Source organism: Netta rufina (assembly GCF_964035555.1).
Source record: "Netta rufina genome assembly, chromosome: 31".
NCBI lineage: Eukaryota > Metazoa > Chordata > Aves > Anseriformes > Anatidae > Netta > Netta rufina.
The window spans coordinates 2,375,192-2,394,508 of record NC_140155.1 but is presented as its reverse complement, the minus strand read 5'-3'; the positions used below and the strand labels follow the sequence as shown (position 1 = coordinate 2,394,508).

Below are 19,317 nucleotides of genomic sequence, written 5' to 3'. Positions count from 1 at the left end.
CAGGGTATGGGGAGCAACTGGGTGCCAAGTCCAGTGCTGCCACAGTTCACTTAACGTTGTGCGGGCAAAGAGCAAGCCCTGCTCCTGGCTCCAATCAAGCAGTCATGGTAGAAGGTCAGCTCACATTGGCTGGGATCTTTTTCTAGAGCTTAGGTGGGTAATGAATCTTTACATCCTCTGGAAGGGAGGTCAGGCAATGTGGGAGGGCTACAGAGAAAAGGTTTGTCTCTATAAGCAAAATAGTTGTACGGCCAAAGCTGACTTCACGTTGAACCTGGACAGTACTGTGATGGGTATTGAAATGGACTTAGAAAAATATTTTAACTCCAAAAGGAGGACCAGAAAAAACATTGGTCTGTTAACTGATGGGAATGGTGTCCTAACAAACAAGGACATTGACAATGCAGAGATGTTTAACGCTTTCTTTGCCTTTGTCTTCAACATTGACAATGGGCACTGGGACCTGAGGTGCTATGTGTTGGAGTGTCATGACTGTGGGAATGATAAACTCGCAGCCAACCCTAAATTTTTGTGGGATTTGCTTCTACATGTGGATGTATACAAGTTTATAGGGCCGTATAGGATTAAACCTAGAGTACTCAGAGAACTGGCAGATGTCATCAGGAAATCTAAATAAATTACTTTTGAAATATCCTTCGGAATCTGGAGAGGTCATAGAATCATAGAGTATCCCGAGTTGGAAGGGACCCATAAGGATCATCAAGTCCAACTCCTGGCACCGCACAGGACTGCCCAAGAGTTTAGACCATGGGACTAAGTGCACAGTCCAATCGCTTCTTAAATTCAGACAGGATTGGTGCAGTGAGTACTTCACTGGGGAGCCTGTTCCAGTATGCAACCACCCCCTTCGTGAAGAACCTCTTCCTGATGTCCAGCCTAAACTTCCCCTGCCTCAGCTTAACACCGTTCCCGTGGGTCCTATCACTGGTGTTTACAGAGAATAGGTCACCTGCCTCTCCTGCCCCTCGTGAGGAAGTTGTAGACCGCGATCATGTCCCCCCTCAGCCTCCTCTTCTCCAGGCTGAACAGGCCCAGTGCCCTCAGCCGCTCCTCATACGTCTTCCCCTCTAGGCCCTTCACCATCACTGTGGCCCTCCTCTGGACACTCTCCAACAGTTTAATGTCCTTTTTGCACTGTGGTGCCCAGAACTGCACGCAGTACTCGAGGTGAGGCTGCACCAGCGCAGAGCAGAGCGGGACAATCACCTCCCTCAACGGACTAGCAATGCCGTGCTCGATGCACCCCAGGATGCAGATGGCCCTCCTGGCTGCCAGGGCACACTGCTGGCTCATATTCAACTTGCTGTCTACCACAACCCCCAGATCCCTCTCCGTGGGGCTTCTCTCCAGCATCACATCCCCCAGTCTGTACGTATAGCCAGGATTACCCCGTCCCAGGTGCAGGACCTGGCACTTGCTCTTGTTAAATTTCATGCAGTTTGCGATCGCCCAGCTCTCCAATCTGTCCAGGTCTCTCTGCAAGGCATTTCCACCCTCAAAAGAGTCCACAACTCCTCCAAGTTTGGTGTCTTTGGCAAAATTTGCTCAGAACGCCTTCTAGTCCTACATCCAAATCGTTTATAAAATCATTGAAGAGGACTGGCCCTAAAACGGAGCCTTGGGGGACCCCACTAGTGACCATCCGCCAGCCTGATGTGGCCCCATTTACCACAACCCTTTGAGCCCTGCCTGTCAGCCAATTGCTCACCCATCGTATGATGTTTCTGTTTAGTTTTATGCTGGACATTTTGTCCAGTAGGATTCTATAGGAAACCGTGTCAAAAGCCTTGCTGAAGTCCCAAAAGATCACATCAGCTGTTTTCCCTTGGTCAACTAGATGGGTGATCTAATCATAAAAGGAAACCAAATTTGTTAGGCAGGACCTACCCTTCATGAACCTGTGTTGGCTGGGACCAATGACAGCACTGTCCCCCAGGTCTACTTCAGTAACTTCAAAAATCATATTCTCCATAATTTTACCAGGCACAGTTCGCTCAGGCTGGGTGAGCAGGTGGGTCCCTCTCACCACTCTTTTGCAGTGGTCTTTCCCATCAGTACTTGTAACCTGCTTGCAACGCGCCTGGCCATGGTATCAATCAGGCAGAAAACCATGGTTTCTGCATCTCTTGCAGCCTCTCCAGCCACAGTCACCGATGTAGCTACTCAAACGGAGGGCTTGCAGAAACACACCGCCGTCCAGGTCTTGGAGAGGCAGGTGACCTGATCTCTGTAAACACCAGTGATAGGACCCGCAGGAATGGCATTAAGCTCAGGCAGGGGAAGTTTAGTCTGGACATCCGGAAGAGGTTCTACACGAAGGGGGTGGTTGCACACTGGAACAGGCTCCCCAGGGAAGCAGTCACTGCACCAGTCCTGTCTGAATTTAAGAAGCAGTGTGCCCAAGAGGCCAAGAATGTCAACGACATCCTGGCCTGTATCAGACATAGCATGGCCAGTAGGACCAGAGAGGTGATTGTACCCATGTACGTTGCCCTGGAGAGGCTGCACCTCGAGCACTGTGTTCAGTTTTGGGCCTCTCACTACAAGAAGGGCATCAAGGCCCTGCAGTGTGTCCAGAGAAGGGCTACAAAACTGGTGAAGGGCCTGGAACACAAGTCTGACAAGGGGCGCCTGAGGGAACTGGGGTCTTTTAGTCCGGAGACAACTCAGGGGAGACCTTATGGCTTTCTGCAACTACCTGAAAGGAAGCTGTGGGAGCTGGCGGCAGATAACTATCAATAGAACAAGAGGAAGTGGCCTCAAGTTGTGCCAGGGGAGGTTCAGGCTGGAAATGAGAAATTTGGTCTTAGAAAGAGAGGTTTGGCATTGGAACGGGTTGCCCAGGGAAGTGGTTGAGTCACCATCCGTGGAGGTTTTTAAAAGAAGTTTGGATGTAGAGCTTAGTGATACGGTTTAGTGGAGGACTTTTTAGTGTTAGGTCAGAGGTTGGACTCGATGATCTAGAGGTCTTTTCCAACCTAGAAATTCTGTGATTCTGTGATTCCTCCTAGCTTTGACTAACAGGACCAACACCAAGGAGACAGTCTGCTGCAAGACGCCTTCCCAGGCAGCAAAGCCTCAGGACAGAAAGCACCAAGGAAATGCCACTGCCAGACTCCATCTTCTTGTGCAAAACTTTATTTGCCACAGTCCTGCTGCTGCTGCGTCTTGATGTGCTCCAGAGGAGGGAACAAAGTGCCCCCACAGGCTGCTCATGCTCAGCACCAGGCACAGAGCAAAGATCAACCCCACACTAGGAGGCAAAGGTGGCCTGCACTGGCCAGCAGCACACAGTGACCACATCCCTTGCCCTGGGGTCTGTGAGCAGTGCAAGCAGAGGGGAGAGGAGCAATGAGAGCTGCTGCAGCCCCTGTGCTGCCCGCTGGGGCTCAGAGACAGGGTGAGACTCAGATGTGCCAGCAGGGCTTGTGCCCCAGCACAGGAGCTGTGTGCAGGGCCGAGCCCAAAGCACCACAGCTCCCCAAGCGCCACTTTGTTCAAGATTCCCACAGACCCAGTCCTTTCCAGTTCTTTTCCCCATGCTTCATGGGATGGATTCCAGAGCATCCTGCCTCCCCCAAGCCCTCCCACAGCATCCAACTCAGAAAGCATCCCAGCCCTGCAGCATCCTGGTCCCAGAGCATCCAACCACAAGAACATCTTCGCTGCCCCCCACTGTAGCCATGCTCCGGCTCAAATCCAGCTTCCACTGGACTTTTCTGCCCTGCCACTTCAAGTTTCCTGTTCTTTTGGGGGTATGCAAAATAATGATTTAAATATTCACACGCTGGGATTTTCCATGTTCAGAAGTTGATTTATTCATTTACAAGGAGTATTACTAATTCTTTTACATCTAAACCCCTGCTATATACTTCATGCTTTCACACCCAAAGCCAAATTCATCACTGGAGTTAGAAGCATGTTTCCCAAAAACGAAGTAAAAGGGCTGCCTGAAGTCAGTACCCTCCACCAGCTGCCACAGGTCCTAGCGTGCAGGGAGAAACACAGGGCAGCCCCTGGCCCCACTGCCCCTCATTCCTGCAGTGCTCCTGCAGGATGAAGGAGAGGTGATGCAGGAGTGGCTGGAGAAGGGCAGGAGCCCCCCAAGGGAAGGACAGGGTCTACAGGGTGCTTTCCCTCAGGCACAGCTGGGCATTCGTCCCCAGCCAGAACCAGGGGCGCATGCTCTCCCCTTTCACGAAGACTTCTGTGAAAGTGAAGATCTTGACCCGACTGTCAGGGTTTAAAAAAGACACCTGCCCCTGGGTACAGTCGAGACAGACCCAGATCCTTGTGGGGACAGGGGACAGGGACAAGGGGGTGGGAGGAGATGTGAGAGACGTGAGCTGCCCCTCATTGTACTGCACAGCCCAGATCCCTTCTTCAGGGCTCATGTTGATCTCCCCCTTCCTCTTCACTGATGCCCTGGCCACCCCCACAGCCAAACTTGAATACTTTCCCTTCTCCCCCTCTACCTCCACCTCCCAGAACTGCATCCCCTCTCTGAACTCCTCACAGCCCAGAATGCAGCACCGAATGTCAAATCTCTCAGGGTTGTTGGGCACCTGCTGCCATTTACTTTCCCATCTCACACTGCTCTTGTCCTGAGACAGGACGAGCAGGGGATGAGCTGTGCGTTGATCCAGGGTCACCTTCACTGCAGGGACAGAAGGAGCCAGGCCATCAGGGGCAGAGCTCAGCCCTGGGCAGGCTTTCCCCAGCTCGGGGCCAGGAGCTGCCCCATGGGTCAGGAGATGGGGCACCTCTGGGCTCCTGAACATGCCCCAGCAAGGGACGGAGAAGCACCGCAGAGGGCAACCCAGTGCACACCTACCTGTTTTTTGAGGCAGCAAATATTTTCTCCATGCTGGAATGAGAGGGGAGAGCTGGTCACAGCCCACAGCCGGTGCCCAGTGTGTGTGGGCAGGGTGAGGGGCCAGCCCTGGGCTGCTCTTTCCCAGCTGCCCACCCTCCCCTGCACATTGCCTTGACATTGCCCTTGGGCTCAAGCTCAGGAACACTCACCCTTCTCAGCATCTTGTTCCTCTGGAAAAGAAAGCAAAAGCAATGTCTGATGAGAGGGGAGAGCTTCTCACCCCATGCCTGAACCCCAAACTGCTTTGTTATGCTGCAGGATACTCACGGAGCTTTGCATCTTTTTTCTCTGCCAAAGGAGCAAAAAGAAAGCATGATTGAAAGGGAAGTCTTGTCTTCTCAAAATGCCCACTGTTAGAACCCAAATGCCTCCATTTGGGGGAGGGATGGGCACTCACCCAGCTCTGTGGCTAGTTCCTCTGCAAAAGGAAAGCAAAAACACTTGGTGAGAGAGTACAGATTCTCATTACATGATAAGAACTCATTTTCTTTGGGTTTGGGGCCAGACACTCACGCAGTCTTGCAGATTGGTGTGCTAGAAATGAGAAGAAAGTCATGGTGAGAGGGAACAGCTTCCTATCCCATTGCGATGACCCCAAATACTTTCAGATGCTGATGGAGACTTACCAGCCTTTGCACGGTATTCCTCTGCAAAAGAAAGAGAAAAGCAATGCATGATCAGAGGGGAAAGCTTCTCCTCCCATAGCTCCCATTGGAAGACATGAAGTTCTTTCCATTGTGGAGGGACACTCACCCAGCTCTGCTTTCAGTTCCGCTGCAAAAGGAAAGAAAAAGCAATGCATGATCAGAGGGGACAGCTTCTCGTCATATGCCTGCTCCCATGGCTACACCCCCAAATTTACTCTTCTAGGAAGTGGCCAAATATAACTTTGCTCCCAAAGGAGGGAGCAGACTAATAGTGAGTGAAGTTCATCTGTGAGCATGGCTTGTGCAAGCAGAACAACCAGCACAGAAACTTGTGCAGCTTTCAGTACGATGCCACCAAAAGACAAGTGGAAGTGAATGGGGAGCAGGTGGAGGACGTCCCTGTCCCGGAAGCGTCAGTGCCGAGCGGGGCAGCCTCGCAGCTTGCTCCCCGTCCCCACCTTGATCCCCGTTTCCTTCAGCTATCCCGGCCATGTCCCGTGCCCAGGGCAGCCCCGCACTCCTCACTTCCCCATCAGGCTGAGGGGCCAGCCCCGGGCTGCGCTGTCCCAGTTGCCCACCCTCCCCTGAACATCGCTTTCGTGTTGCCAAGGGCACTCACCCAGCTCTGCTGCTTGTTCCTCTGAAGAAAAGAAAAAAGGAGGGGGAGAGGAAAGAAATGCCTGATGAGAGGGGAGAGCTTTGCATTCTATCTCTGGACCCCATACTGTTTGTTGTGGTGCAGGATACTCACCGCATTCTGTATCCTTCCTCACTGTCACACAAAAGCAGAAAGAATGTATGATAGAAAGGGACAACTTCCCATCCCACATTGCCCACCAATAGGGCCCAGATTCCTTCATTTTGGGGAGGGACACTCACCCAGCTCTGCAGTTAGATCCTCTGCATAAGAAAAGCAAAAATACTTGGTGAGAGAGTACAGATTCTCATTACATGATGAGAACCCTTTTTCTTTGGGTACGGGAACAGAGACTCACGCAGTCTTGCAGATAGCTGCACTGTAAATGAGAAGAAAAATGGCATGCTGAGAGGGAACAGCTTCTCATCACGTTGCGACACCTCAAATCCCTTCAGATTTTGATGGAGACTTACCAGCCTTTGCACGGTATTCATCTGGAAAAGAAAGAGAAAATCCCTGGAGTGCTCTGTCCCAGCTGCCCACCCTCCCTTAAATAGCACCTTGGCCTTGCCCTGGGGCCCAAGCACATGGACACTCACCCAACTCTGCTTCTCGTTCCGCTGGAAAAGGAAAGCAAAAGCAAAGCAGGATAAGAAGGGAGAACTTCTCATCTGATTGATGCTTATGGGAAAACATAGGGTTTATGAATGCAGACTTACCTAACTGTCCAGCTTTTTTAATGGAAAAGGAAAGAAAAGTCAATGTGTGACCAGAAGGCAGTGCTTCACATTCCATGGCTACTCCCATAGCTACACCCTTAATTATTTTTCTGAGGTGAGTGTGCACAGAGCACCTTCCTCCGAGTTTGGGACGGACCAGACTAACAGGGAGCAAGTCCGAGCTCTGAGCAAGGCTTGTGCTCGTGGAGCATTAAGGACAGACACTTGTGCAGCTCTCTGCACTCTGCCACCAAAACACAAGGGGAAGTGAATGGGGATGGGTGGAAGACATCCCTGTCCCAGAAGCATCTGTGGAGAGCAGGGCAGCCCCGCAGCTCGCTCCCTGTACCCAACTGATCCCCGTTCCTTTCAGCCATCCCGGCCGTGTCCCGTGCCCAGGGCAGCCCCAGCCCCAGCACTCCCCACTCCCACCCCAGGCTCCAGCTGCTCCTCCAGCACCCACGAGCCACCAGCACACAAGCCCCCAGAGCCCACCCAGACCAGGCCCTCCTGCACGGACACCACTTCCCCAGGGGCTGGGGGCAGGGACTGCAAGGACTCACCCAGCTCTCGGCTCTGTGCCGCTGAAAAGCAAAGGCGGAGGAAGAGGTAGTGAGCAGAGCAGCTTGGTTGCTGGGTGGGAACATGTGCAGGGGGGCTGCGCCTTGCCACCAGCCCCACGCTGCAGCCATGCTCCCTGGCCTCCCACCCAAGACCATCCTAAGGCCTTTGGCATCCCCAGGAGAACATTCCCTTCCTCCTCCTACGCACCTCCCTGGGCCAGGGCTCAGCCCCGCTCCACACCCAGGGGGGTCCCTGCAGAACACCTCCCTCTGCTCCATCCCTGCGTTGCCCACTTACTTTTCTTTACAAAGAAATAAACACCGAGGCCAATGGACACAGCCAAAAGCACCAGGACCAGAGCCAGAGCCACCATGCAGGGCTGGACGTTGTGGAAGAAGGGAGCTGAGAGAAGGCACAAGGAATAGGGCTGTATTTAAATGCCTGGGATTAGAAAAGGAAGACCCTGACTTCTCACAGCTCAGGACAAGTGCAAGGGCCAGGAACACCTGCACAATCTCCTTAAAGCATCAATCTAGCCACTAACCTGACACCACCAGCTTCACCGTTGCTTCATAATAAGCATCACCGTCTTTCACAATACAGACATACTGGCCATCATCAGAGGGTCTCAGCCCCGTGATTCGCAAGTCCAGGCTTCCAGCAGAGAGACCATCTCTGGACAACTCTGTCCTCCCGGCATATGCCCCCATCTGCTCCCCGTACAGGTCCTCTCCATTGCGGTAGTGGTGCACTGTCTCAGAGATATGGTTCCGGATCCATCTGACCTCCAAGCTGCGAGCATCGCGTTGAGGGGACAAGTGGCAGGGCAGCACGACATCCTGCCCCACGGTGGCAGTGACAGGCTGGTCTGGTCCCACCACTCCGAGCTGGGCTGGGTCATGAAGAAGGGTAAAGAGAGGAGGTAAGATTTTGCCATCATAAATTTAGGGGCAGTGAGTGACAAAGGGCGAGCTGTGCGTGAGTTGGTGTGTGCTGTGTCCGCCTTGTCCTGTTGGATACTGGGGCAACATGAGAGGGTGAGGGAGGACGTGCAGGAGAAGGAGGGGTGCTGGGAGTGGGAGCCCTCTCTGCAGCATTCAGGCAGGTTAAGAAGAGCCAGAAAGGGCAGCCAAGGCAGCGTCCATATTGCATGGAAGAACCAAAGGGAAAGCGAAACCCAGAGGAGCCCGAGCTGTGGGCTCAGGTCCCCCCTGTCCCATGGCTGATCCCCTACCCCACAGCAGCACGTCCGCCAGTCCCAGGGGGGAGAGCCCCCAGCAGCCCCGCAGGATCCTACCTGAGCCCAGCTGGAGGAGGAGCAGAGTGACAAGGGAAATCAGGAGTCCCCTGGCATGGCCGGTGAGACTGGGGTGGCCGCAGCCCCAGGAGAGCCTCATCTGTGCTGCAGCAGGAGCAGGAGCAGGAGCAGAAGCAAGAGGGGACTGAGGGGCTGCAGGCACCACAGGCAGATGGGGAAGGAGTCACCCTGGGCCCGAGCACAAATAGCCACAGCCAGCAGCACCTTTTGAAGGGCACAGAGCCTGCGCTTTTATCACGGGCTGGGGGACACAGCAGGCAGCCCCCAGGGGTTCTTCTCCAAGGGAGTCCCACCAACAGAGAGGTCCCTCACCGCACCCAGCAGAGCAGCGGAAAGCCCAAGGCTACGCCCAACTTCCCTAACCTTTGCCCAGTTCCTGCCTGCAATAACCCTCTGGGAGCACCTTTGTCCCTGGGGCAATGGGAGCAAGTGTCCTGGGAGCTCTAGAGGCCTGGCACCACCATCCCATCACAGCTGGGTGCCCTGCCCAGTGCCATCAGCAAGCACAAGGGGCTTGTCCCCAGCAGGAGCCTCTCCAGACCAAGTATCAGCGTATAATATCATTTATCATTCTCCTGCTCAGATTCCCACATGCTATGCTGCCTGGTGAGCTCCTCTCCCAGCTGAGCCACCAGTTTGAAGAGCTCACCCAGCTGAGGGCACACTTGCACCCATGACACCCACTTCTGCCTTCAGGCTCTAAGGGGACCTCCAGAGACTGGAGCTCCCTGGAAGTGAGGGGTTGGGCTGCTCTTCCCATCCTCAGGAGGTCTGTTTGTGGGGAGGCATCTACCCAGGGAGGTTGCGGACCCCCATTTGGGTTTCAGCTGCAGACCGGCAGATGTGGCGAGTGGACACCATTTCTTCAGCAGAAGGTCCTTCCCAGAACAGAGATATGACCAACCCTGCTCGACCTTGCTCGTCCTGCCTGCAAGCACTGCCATGCAAACTGCCGTGCCATGCCCTGACCGACACGCCATGCTCCATTCACCGCGCTCCTGGACTCTCACTCTCCCCAGGGTTCTGCCTTTATATGACAGAAAGGGGGTTTCTGGATCCTCCCATGCCTCATCAGCTGGCCTCGCGAGGGCCGCTGAGTCCTAGCAGCTCCCTTGGATTCCTCAAATACCCTCGATGAAGGAAAACCCCTGCATGCCTCGATCCCCCACTCTGCTGCAGGACGCATTGCCCCGGAGCCGATTGCCTCGGCTTCCTTTGTAGTGATTTAAAATATTCCCACACTTGGAATTTCCATGTTCAGAAGTTGACTTATTTAATTACACGGAGTATTGCTAATTCTTTTACATCAAAATTCATGCTAAATAATTCATGCTTTCATGCACAAAGCCGAATTCATAAATGGAGTTAGGAATGGAGAACTGTAGCCCACAAATGAGGTTTGCAAACATGAAGCAAAGGCGTGCCTGAAGTCTGAGTGTCCCCCTCCAGCTGTCGCAGGTCTCAGCATGCAATGAGGTGTGCGGGGCAGCCTCTGGACCCACTGACCCTCATTCTTGCCCTGCTCCTGCAGCACCAAGGAGACGTGAGCCAGGAGTGCAGAAATTTCTTCTCAGAAAGAATGGTTAGGCATTGGAACGGGTTGTCCTGGGAGTTGGTGGAGTCACTGTCCCTGGGGGCGTTTAAGGAAAGGTTGGACGTGGTGCTTAGGGACATGGTTTAGTGGGTAATAGTGGTGGCAGAGAGGTGGTTGGCCCAGATGTGAGAAACAAAAATGTGATTTTGCAGCAGAAGGTGTTTTTGCAGTGGAAAATGACTCTATCCTTGCATACTTGGAAGGGATTTTGCAGGCATGGCAGTGGCGTAGCAGTGATGACCTTAGAGGTCTTTTCCAACTGTACTGGGTCTGGCTGGGATGTTAACTTTCCCTGCAGCAGCCCATACAGTGCTGTGCTCTGCACTTGGAGCTAGAACAGCAGTGTTATCACACCAGTGTTGTGTCTGCTGCTGAGCAGTGCTGGCACAGCATCGGGACTCTCTCTAACCCTCCTAGGGGATGGGCAAAAAAGTGAGAGAGGAAACATCACCAGAGCATGCTGACCTAAACCAACCAAAGGGATATTCCATACCATGGTCAATCATCGCTCATTTGTGGGAAGTAGAGAGTAATTTCTTTCCTCTGCACTTCCACATAGCCTTTATTGGATTTGTTTGTTTGTTTGTTTTTCCCTCTCCCCCTCCCTTTTCCCCTTTCCTTTTTTCCTGTTTTCTTTTTCCCCTTTTTCCTTTTTTCTTTTTTTTTTTTCCCCTTTAATTAAATTGCTTAGTTAACAATAACATTTCCTTAATATTTTTTTTCCCTTTAATTAAGTTATCCTTACCTCAACCTGTGAGCTGTTCTTTACTTTACTTCTTCCCCTCCTCATGTAGGGAGGGAGAGTGAGACAGCAGTTGTGGTATTTAGCTGCCGAGCACAGTAAAACCACCACACCAACTTCAATGATTCTTTGATCTAGGGCTGAAGTCTGAGGCCACCTGCTGCCTCTGCTTGGAAGACTTCCAGAAGCTGGTGATGCCTCCTGTGGGCACAGCCTCTGCAGAGCCTGTGTGATGGAGGCTGGAAGCTCTTTGGGTGCCCCCAGGGCAGGGCAATGACCCAGGTGGAACAAGGGGGTCCCAGGCACCAGCTGGGGAAGTGGGGCAGCTGGAGCTTCAGTTCCTCCTGGCTCTGACTCCCAGGACCAACAGCAAGGAGATGGTCTACCGCAAGACGCCTTCGCAGGCAGCAAAGCCTCAGGACAGAAAGCACCCAGCAAATGCCACTGCCAGACTCCATCTTCCTGTGCAAAACTTTATTTCACAGAATCATAGAATCGTAGAATATCCCGAGTTGGAAGGGACCCATAAGGATCATCAAGTCCAACTCCTGGCACCGCACAGGTCTGCCCAAAAGTTTAGACCATGGGACTAAGTGCACAGTCCAATCGCTTCTTAAATTCAGGCAGGCTTGGTGCAGTGACTGCTTCCCTGGGGAGCCTGTTCCAGTGTGCAACCACCCTCTTGGTGAAGAACCTCTTCCTGATGTCCAGACTAAACTTCCCCTGCCTCAGCTTAATGCCATTCCCGTGGGTCCTATCACTGTTGTCTACAGAGAATAGGTCACCTGCCTGTCCTGCCCCTCGTGAGGAAGTTGTAGACCGCAATGAGGTCCCCCCTCAGCCTCCTCTTCTTCAGGCTGAACAGGCCCAGTGCCCTCAGCCATCTTCGTCGCTCTCCTTTGGACACTCTCCAACAGTTTAAAGTCCTCTTTGTACTGTGGTGCCCAGAACTGCACACAGTACTCGAGATGAGGCTGCACCAGCGCAGAGCAGAGCGGGACAATCACTTCCCTCAACCGACGAGCAATGCCGTGCTCGATTCACCCCAGGGTACACTTGCCACAATTCTGTTGCTGCTAGGCCTTGTTGTGCTCCAGAGGGGGGAACAAATAGCCCCCACAGGCTGCTCATGCTCAGCACCAGGCACAGAGCAACCCCAGCCTAGGAGGCAAAGGCGGCCTGCACTGGCCGGCAGCACACAGTGACCACATCCCTTGCCCTGGGGTCTGCAAGCAGAGGGGAGAGGAGCAATGAGAGCTGCTGCAGCCCCTGTGCTGCCTGCAGGGGCTCAGAGGCAGGGTGAGACCCATGGGTGCCAGCAGGGCTTGTGCCCCAACACATGAGACGTGTGCAGGGCAGAGCCCAAAGCACCAGAGCTCCCCGAACTCCACCATGTTTGAGGTTCCCACAGACCCAGTCCTTTCCTGTGCTTTTCCCTGTCCTTCATGGGATGGATTCCAGAGCATCCTGCCTCCCCCAAGCCCTCCCACAGCATCCAACTCAGAAAGCATCCCAGCCCTGCAGCATCCTGGTCCCAGAGCATCCAACCATGAGAACAGCTTCGTTGCCCCCCACTGTAGCCATGCTCTGGCTCAAATCCAGCTTCCACTGGACTTTTCTGCCCTGCCACTTCAAGTTTCCTGTTCTTTTGGGGGTATGCAGATTCCTTCAATAATGATTTAAAATAATCACACGCTGGGATTTTCCATGTTCAGAAGTTGATTTATTTATTTACAAGGAGTATTACTAATTCTTTTACATCTAAATTCCTGCTATATACTTCATGCTTTCACACCCAAAGCCAAATTCTTCACTGGAGTTAGAAACAGGGTTCCCAAAAACGAAGTAAAAGGGCTGCCTGAAGTCAGTACCCCCACCATCTGCTGCAGGTCTCAGCGTGCAGGGAGAAACACAGGGCAGTCCCTGGCCCCACTGCCCCTCATTCCTGCACTGCTCCTGCAGGATGAAGGAGAGGTGATGCAGGAGTGGCTGGAGAAGTGCAGGAGCTCCGCAGGGCTGGGGACAGGGTCTACAGGGTGCTGTCCCTCAGGCACAGCTGGGCATTCGTCCCCAGCCAGAACCAGGGGCGCATGCTCTCCCCTTTGAGGAAGACATCTCTGCAAGTGAAGATCTCGACCCAATTGTCATGGTTTATAAAAGACACCTGCCCCTGGGCACAGTCAAGACAGACCCAGATCCTCGTGGGGACAGGGGACAGGGACAAGGGGGTGGGAGGAGATGTGAGAGACTTGAGATTTTTATAACAGTACTCCACAGCCCAGATCCCTTCTTTAGGGCTCATGTTGATCCACCCCTTCCTCTTCACAGATGCCCTGGCCACCCCCACAGCCCACCCTGAATCCTTTAGCCCCTCTCCCTCCACCTCCACCAACCAGCAGTGCCTCCCCTCTCTGAACTCCTCACGGCCCAGAACACAGCATCTAGTGTCAAATCTCTCTGGTGTGTCAGGAACCTGCTGTTGTTCAGCTTCCCGACTCACACTGCAGTTGTCCTGAGACAGGACAAGAAGGGAATGAGCCGTGTCAGGATCCAGGGTCACCTTCACTGCAGGGACAGAAGGAGCCAGGCCATCAGGGACAGAGCTCAGCCCTGGGCAGGCTTTCCCCAGCTCGGGGCCAGGAGCTGCCCCACGGAGAGGAGATGGGGGCACCTCTGGGCTCCTGAACATGCCCCAGCAAGGGCAGGAGGAGCACCTCAGAGGGCAACCCAGTGCACACCTACCTCTATTTTGAGGCAGCAGAAACTTTCTCCATGCTGGAAGGAGAGGGGAGAGCTGATCACAGCCCATGGTTGGCACCCAGTGGGTGTGGGCAGGGTGAGGGGCCAGCCCTGGACTGCTGTGTCCCAGCTGCCCGCCCTCCCCTGCACATTGCCTTGACATTGCCCTTGGGCTAAAGCTCAGGAACACTCACCCTGCCCTGCAGCTTGTTCCCCTGGAAAAAGAAAGCAAAAGCAATGTCTGATGAGAGGGGAGAGCTTCTCACCCCATGCCTGAACCCCAAACTGCTTTGTTATGGTGCAGGATACTCACTGAGCTTTGCATCTTTTTTCTCTGCCAAACAAAAGGGAAAGGAAAGCATGATGGAAAAGGACATCTTGCCTTCTCAAAATGCCCACTGGTAGAAGCCAAGGGCCTTCATTTGGGGGAGGGATGGGCACTCACCCAGCTCTGTGGCTAGTTCCTCTGCAAAAGAAAAGCAAAAACACTTGGTGAGAGAGTACAGATTCTCATTACATGACAAGAACTCATTTTCTTTGGGTTTGGGGCCAGACACTCACGCAGTCTTGCAGATTGGTGCGCTAAAAATGAGAAGAAAATCATGGTGAGAGGGAACAGCTTCCCATCCCATTGCGATGACCCCAAATACTTTCAGATACTGATGGAGACTTACCCAGCCTAACATTCTTTTCCTCTGCAAAAGAAAGAGAAAAGCAATGCATGATCAGAGGGGAAAGCTTCTCCTCCCATAGCTCCCATTGGAAGACATGAAGTTCTTTCCATTGGGGAGGGACACTCACCCAGCTCTGCTTTCAGTTCCGCTGCAAAAGGAAAGCAAAGGCAATGCATGATCAGAGGGGACAACTTCTCATCCCATGGCTGCTTCCATGGGAAGACCCCGAGTTCCTTCATTTTGGGGAGGGACACTCACCCAGCCTTTTATCTTTTTGTGCTGGAAAAGAAAGGTAAAAGCAATGCATGATCAGAGGGGACAGCTTCTCGTCATATGCCTGCTCCCATGGCTACGCTCCAAAATTTATTCTTCTAGGAAGTGGCCAAATATAACTTTGCTCCCAAAGGAGGTACCAGACTAATAGTGAATGAAGTTCATCTGGGAGCATGGCTTGTGCAAGCAGAACAACCAGCACAGAAACTTGTGCAGCTTTCAGTACGATGCCACCAAAAGACAACTGGAACTGAATGGGGATGGGTGGAGGACGTCCCTGTCCTGGAAGCGTCAGTGCCGAGCGGGGCAACCCCGCAGTTCGCTTTCCGTCCCCACCTTGATCCCCGTTCCCTTCAGCCATCCCGGCCGTGTCCCATGCCTGGGGCAGCCCTGCACTCCCCACTCCTGTGTCAGGGTGAGGAGCCAGCCCTGGGCTGCTCTGTCCCAGTTGCCTACCCTACCCTGAACATCGCCTTCATGTTGCCGAGGACACTCACCCAGCTCTGCTGCTTGTTCCTCTGAAGAAAAATAAAAAAGAGGGGGAGAGAAAAGAAATGCCTGATGAGAGGGGAGAGCTTCTAATTCTATCGCTGGACCCCATACTGTTTGTTGTGGTGCAGAATACTCACCGAGTTCTGAATCCTTCCTCACTGTCAAACAAAAGCAAAAAGAAAGCATGATGGAAAAGGACATCTTGCCTTCTCAAAATGGCCACTGGTAGAACCCAAATGCCTTCATTTGGGGGAGGGATGGGCACTCACCCAGCTCTGCTGCTTGTTCCTCTGAAGAAAAATAAAAAAGACGGGGAGAGAAAAGAAATGTCTGATGAGAGGGGAGATCTTCTCATTCCATCACTGGACCCCATACTGTTTTGTTGTGGTGGAGGATACTCACTGAGTTCTGTATCCTTCCTCACTGTCAAACAAAAGCAAAAAGAATGCATGATAGAAAGGGACAACTTCCCATCCCACACTGCCCACCAATAGGGCCCAAATTCCTTCATTTTGGGGAGGGACACTCACCCAGCACTTCAGTTAGATACACTGCAAAAGAAAAGCAAAAACACTTGGTGAGAGAGTACAGATTCTCATTACATGACAAGAACTCATTTTCTTTGAGTTTGGGGCCAGACACTCACTCAGTCTTGCAGATTGGTGTGCTAGAAATGAGAAGAAAATCACGGTGAGAGGGAACAGCTTCCCATCCCATTGTGATGACTCCAAATACATTCAGATGCAGATGGAGACTTACCCAGCCTTGCATTCTTTTCCTCTGCAAAAGAAAGAGAAAAGCAATGCATGATCAGAGTGGAAATCTTCTCCTCCCATAGCTCCCATTGGAAGACATGAAGACGTGATTGAATCATGGAAGACATGATTGCCGAGGACACTCACCCAGCTCTCCTAATTGTTCCTCTGAAGAAAAAAAAAAAAAGGATGGGGAGAGAAAAGAAATGTCTGATGAGAGGGGAGATCTTCTCATTCCATCACTGGACCCCATAGTGTTTTGTTGTGGTGGAGGATACTCACTGCGTTCTTTACTCTTTCTCACTGTCAAACAAAAGCAAAAAGAATACATGATAGAAAGGGACAACTTCCCATCCCACACTGCCCACCAATAGGGCCCAGATGCCTTCATTTTGGGGAGGGACACTCACCCAGCTCTTCAGTTAGATACTCTGCAAAAGAAAAGTAAAAATACTTGGTGAGAGAGTACAGATTCTCATTACATGACAAGAACTCATTTTCTTTGGGTTTGGGGCCAGACACTCACGCAGTCTTGCAGATTGGTGTGCTAGAAATGAGAAGAAAATCACGGTGAGAGGGAACAGCTTCCCATCCCACTGCGATGACCCCTTTGTGCAGCTCTCTGCACCGTGCCACCAAAACACAAGGGGAAGTGAATGGGGACGGGTGGAGGACGTCCCTGTCCCAGAAGCATCAGTGCAGAGCAGGGCAGCCCCACAGCTCACTCCCCATCCCCACCTTGATCCCCGTTCCTTTCAGCCATCCCGGCCGTGTCCCGTGCCCAGGGCAGCCCCAGCCCCAGCACTCCCCACTCCCACCCCAGGCTCCAGCTGCTCCTCCAGCACCACCGAGCCGCCAGCACACAAGCCCCCAGAGCCCACCCAGACCAGGCCCATTCCCTCCCGCAGGGACACCACTTCCCCAGGGGCTGGGGGCAGGGACTGCAAGGACTCACCCAGCTCTCGCCTCTGTGCCGCTGAAAAGCAAAGGCGGAGGAAGAGGTGGTGAGCAGAGCAGCATGGTTGCTGGGTGGGAACATGTGCAGGGGGGCTGCGCCTTGCCACTAGCCCCACGCTGCAGCCATGCTCCCTGGCCTCCCACCCAAGACGATCCTAAGGCCTTTGGCATCCCCAGGAGAACATTCCCTTCCTCCTCCTACGCACCTCCCTGGGCCAGGGCTCAGCCCCGCTCCACACCCAGGGGGGTCCCTGCAGAACACCTCCCTCTGCTCCATCCCTGCGCTGCCAGCTTACCTTGCTTTCGAAAGAGATAAACAGCGAGGCCAATGGACACAGCCAAAAGCACGAGGACCAGAGCCAGAGCCACTATCCAGGGCTGGATGTTGTGGAAGAAGGGATCTGAGAAAAGGCACCAGGTAAAGGGCTGTGTTTACATGCCTGGGATTAGAAAATCAAGACCAAGACTTCTCCTGGGTCAGGACAAGTGCAGGGGCCAGGAACACCTCCCCATGGCCGTGCCATTTGTACCTGCAATGTGCAGGGATGATTCCCGTTCCTGCTGGAGGCGGCTGCTCCTGACCACGCAGGACAAGGGCCCCTCCATGCTCTCGGTCATGATGACAGTGCCTTCGATTTCAAAGAGCCCCTCCTGGTCCTGGGAATGTGTCTGGGAGACCGAGGGCAGGTGCTGCCCGCGAGCATCCCTCCACAGCAGCTGCGGCAGCGGGTACCAGCCGGCCGATCGACACAGCACCCGGACTCCTCCGTCCTCGTAGTCCCCCAGGGAGATGTGGGGGTTAGTGCCTGTGGCTGGGGGAGAGCGCGTGGCTGGGGTTTGACTTGGGGAGGGATTGAGTTCCAAGGCAAAGAGCCCATCTGCTCCTGTGCAGACACAGCCCAGACCCAGCCACAGCCCCTATGGCTCTCAGACCAGTCCTTCCATGCTTGCACTCTTCCAAGCAGTCACAGACCATGGAGGAGAATCCCCATCAGACTCAAGTCCTTGAAAGGACTCATTGATGGCCATGAGCATGGGACAGTGATCTGGGTGAAACACACAAACCCAGGAACACCTGCACCATCTGCTTGAAGCATCAATCCAGCCACTAACCTGACACCTCCAGATTCACCGTTGATTCATCAGAAGCATCACCATCTTTCACGATGCAGATGTACTGGCCATCATCAGAGGGTCTCAGACCCGTGATTCGCAAGTCCAGGCTTCCAGCAGAGAGACCATCACTGACCAGTTCTGTCCTCCCGGCATATGCCCCCATCTGCTCCCCGTACAGGTCCTCTCCATTGCGGTAGTGGTGCACTGTCTCAGTGAATTTCTTCCGGATCCACCTGACCTCCAAGCTGCGAGCATCGCGTTGAGGGGACAAGTGGCACGGCAGCACGACATCCTGCCCCACAGTGGCAGTGAGAGGCTGGTCTGGTCCCACCACTCTGAGCTGGGCTGGGCAATGGAGAAGGGCACAGAGAGGTGGTGAGATTTTGCCATTGTAAATTTAGGGGCAGTTAGTGACAAAGGGTGAGCTGTGTGTGAGTTAGTGCATGATGTGTCGCCTTGTCCTGTTGGATACCGGGACAACAGGAGAGGGCGAGGGAGGACGTGCAGGATAAAGAGGGGTGCTGGGAGTGGGAGCCCTCTCTGCAGCATTCATGTAGGTGAAGATGAGCCAGAAAGGGCAGCCGAGGCAGCGCCCATATTGCATGGAAGAACCAAAGGAAAAGCGAAACCCAGAGGGGGCCGAGCTGTGGGCTCAGGTTCCCCCTGCCCCACAGCCGATCCCCAGCCCCACAGCAGCAAGTCTGTCAGGCCCAGGGGGAGAGCCCCCAGCAGCCCCGCAGGATCCTACCTGAGCTCTGCCAGAAGACGCGCAGAGTGACAAGGGAAATCAGGAGGCCGCTGGCATAGCTGGTGAGTCTGGGGTGGCTGCAGACCCAGGAGAGCCCCATCTGTGCTGCAGCAGGAGCAGGAGCAGGAGCAGGAGCTGAAGTGAGAGGGGACTGAGGGGCTGCAGGCACCACAGGCAGATGGGGAAGGAGTCCCCCTGGGCCCGGGCACAAATAGCCACAGCCAGCAGCACCTTAGGAAGGGCGCAGAGCCTGCGCTTTTATCACGGGCTGGGGGACACAGCAGGCAGCCCCCAGGGGTTCTTCTCCAAGGGAGTCCCACCGACAGAGAGGTCCCTCACCGCACCCAGCAGAGCAGCGGAAAGCACAAGGCTACGCCCAACTTCCCTAACCTTTGCCCAGTTCCTGCCTGCAATAACCCTCTGGGAGCACCTTTGTCCCTGGGGC

General features: G+C 53.7%; 1 protein-coding gene across 1 annotated transcript; it reads right to left on the bottom strand.

Moving 5' to 3' along the window:
* Window positions 1–13,147: 13,147 nt before the first annotated feature.
* LOC311220370 (butyrophilin subfamily 1 member A1-like) lies at window positions 13,148–18,972 on the bottom strand (the record flags this gene model as incomplete). The annotated part of the gene is made up of 13 exons (XM_084303876.1): window positions 13,148–13,683; window positions 14,303–14,323; window positions 14,532–14,552; window positions 15,434–15,454; window positions 15,827–15,847; window positions 16,056–16,076; window positions 16,334–16,354; window positions 16,462–16,482; window positions 17,007–17,027; window positions 17,305–17,409; window positions 17,539–17,892; window positions 18,122–18,469; window positions 18,873–18,972. The coding sequence occupies 13 exons, from the start codon at window positions 18,970–18,972 to the stop codon at window positions 13,148–13,150; spliced, it is 1,611 nt and encodes a 536-aa protein (XP_084160002.1).
* Window positions 18,973–19,317: the final 345 nt, after the last annotated feature.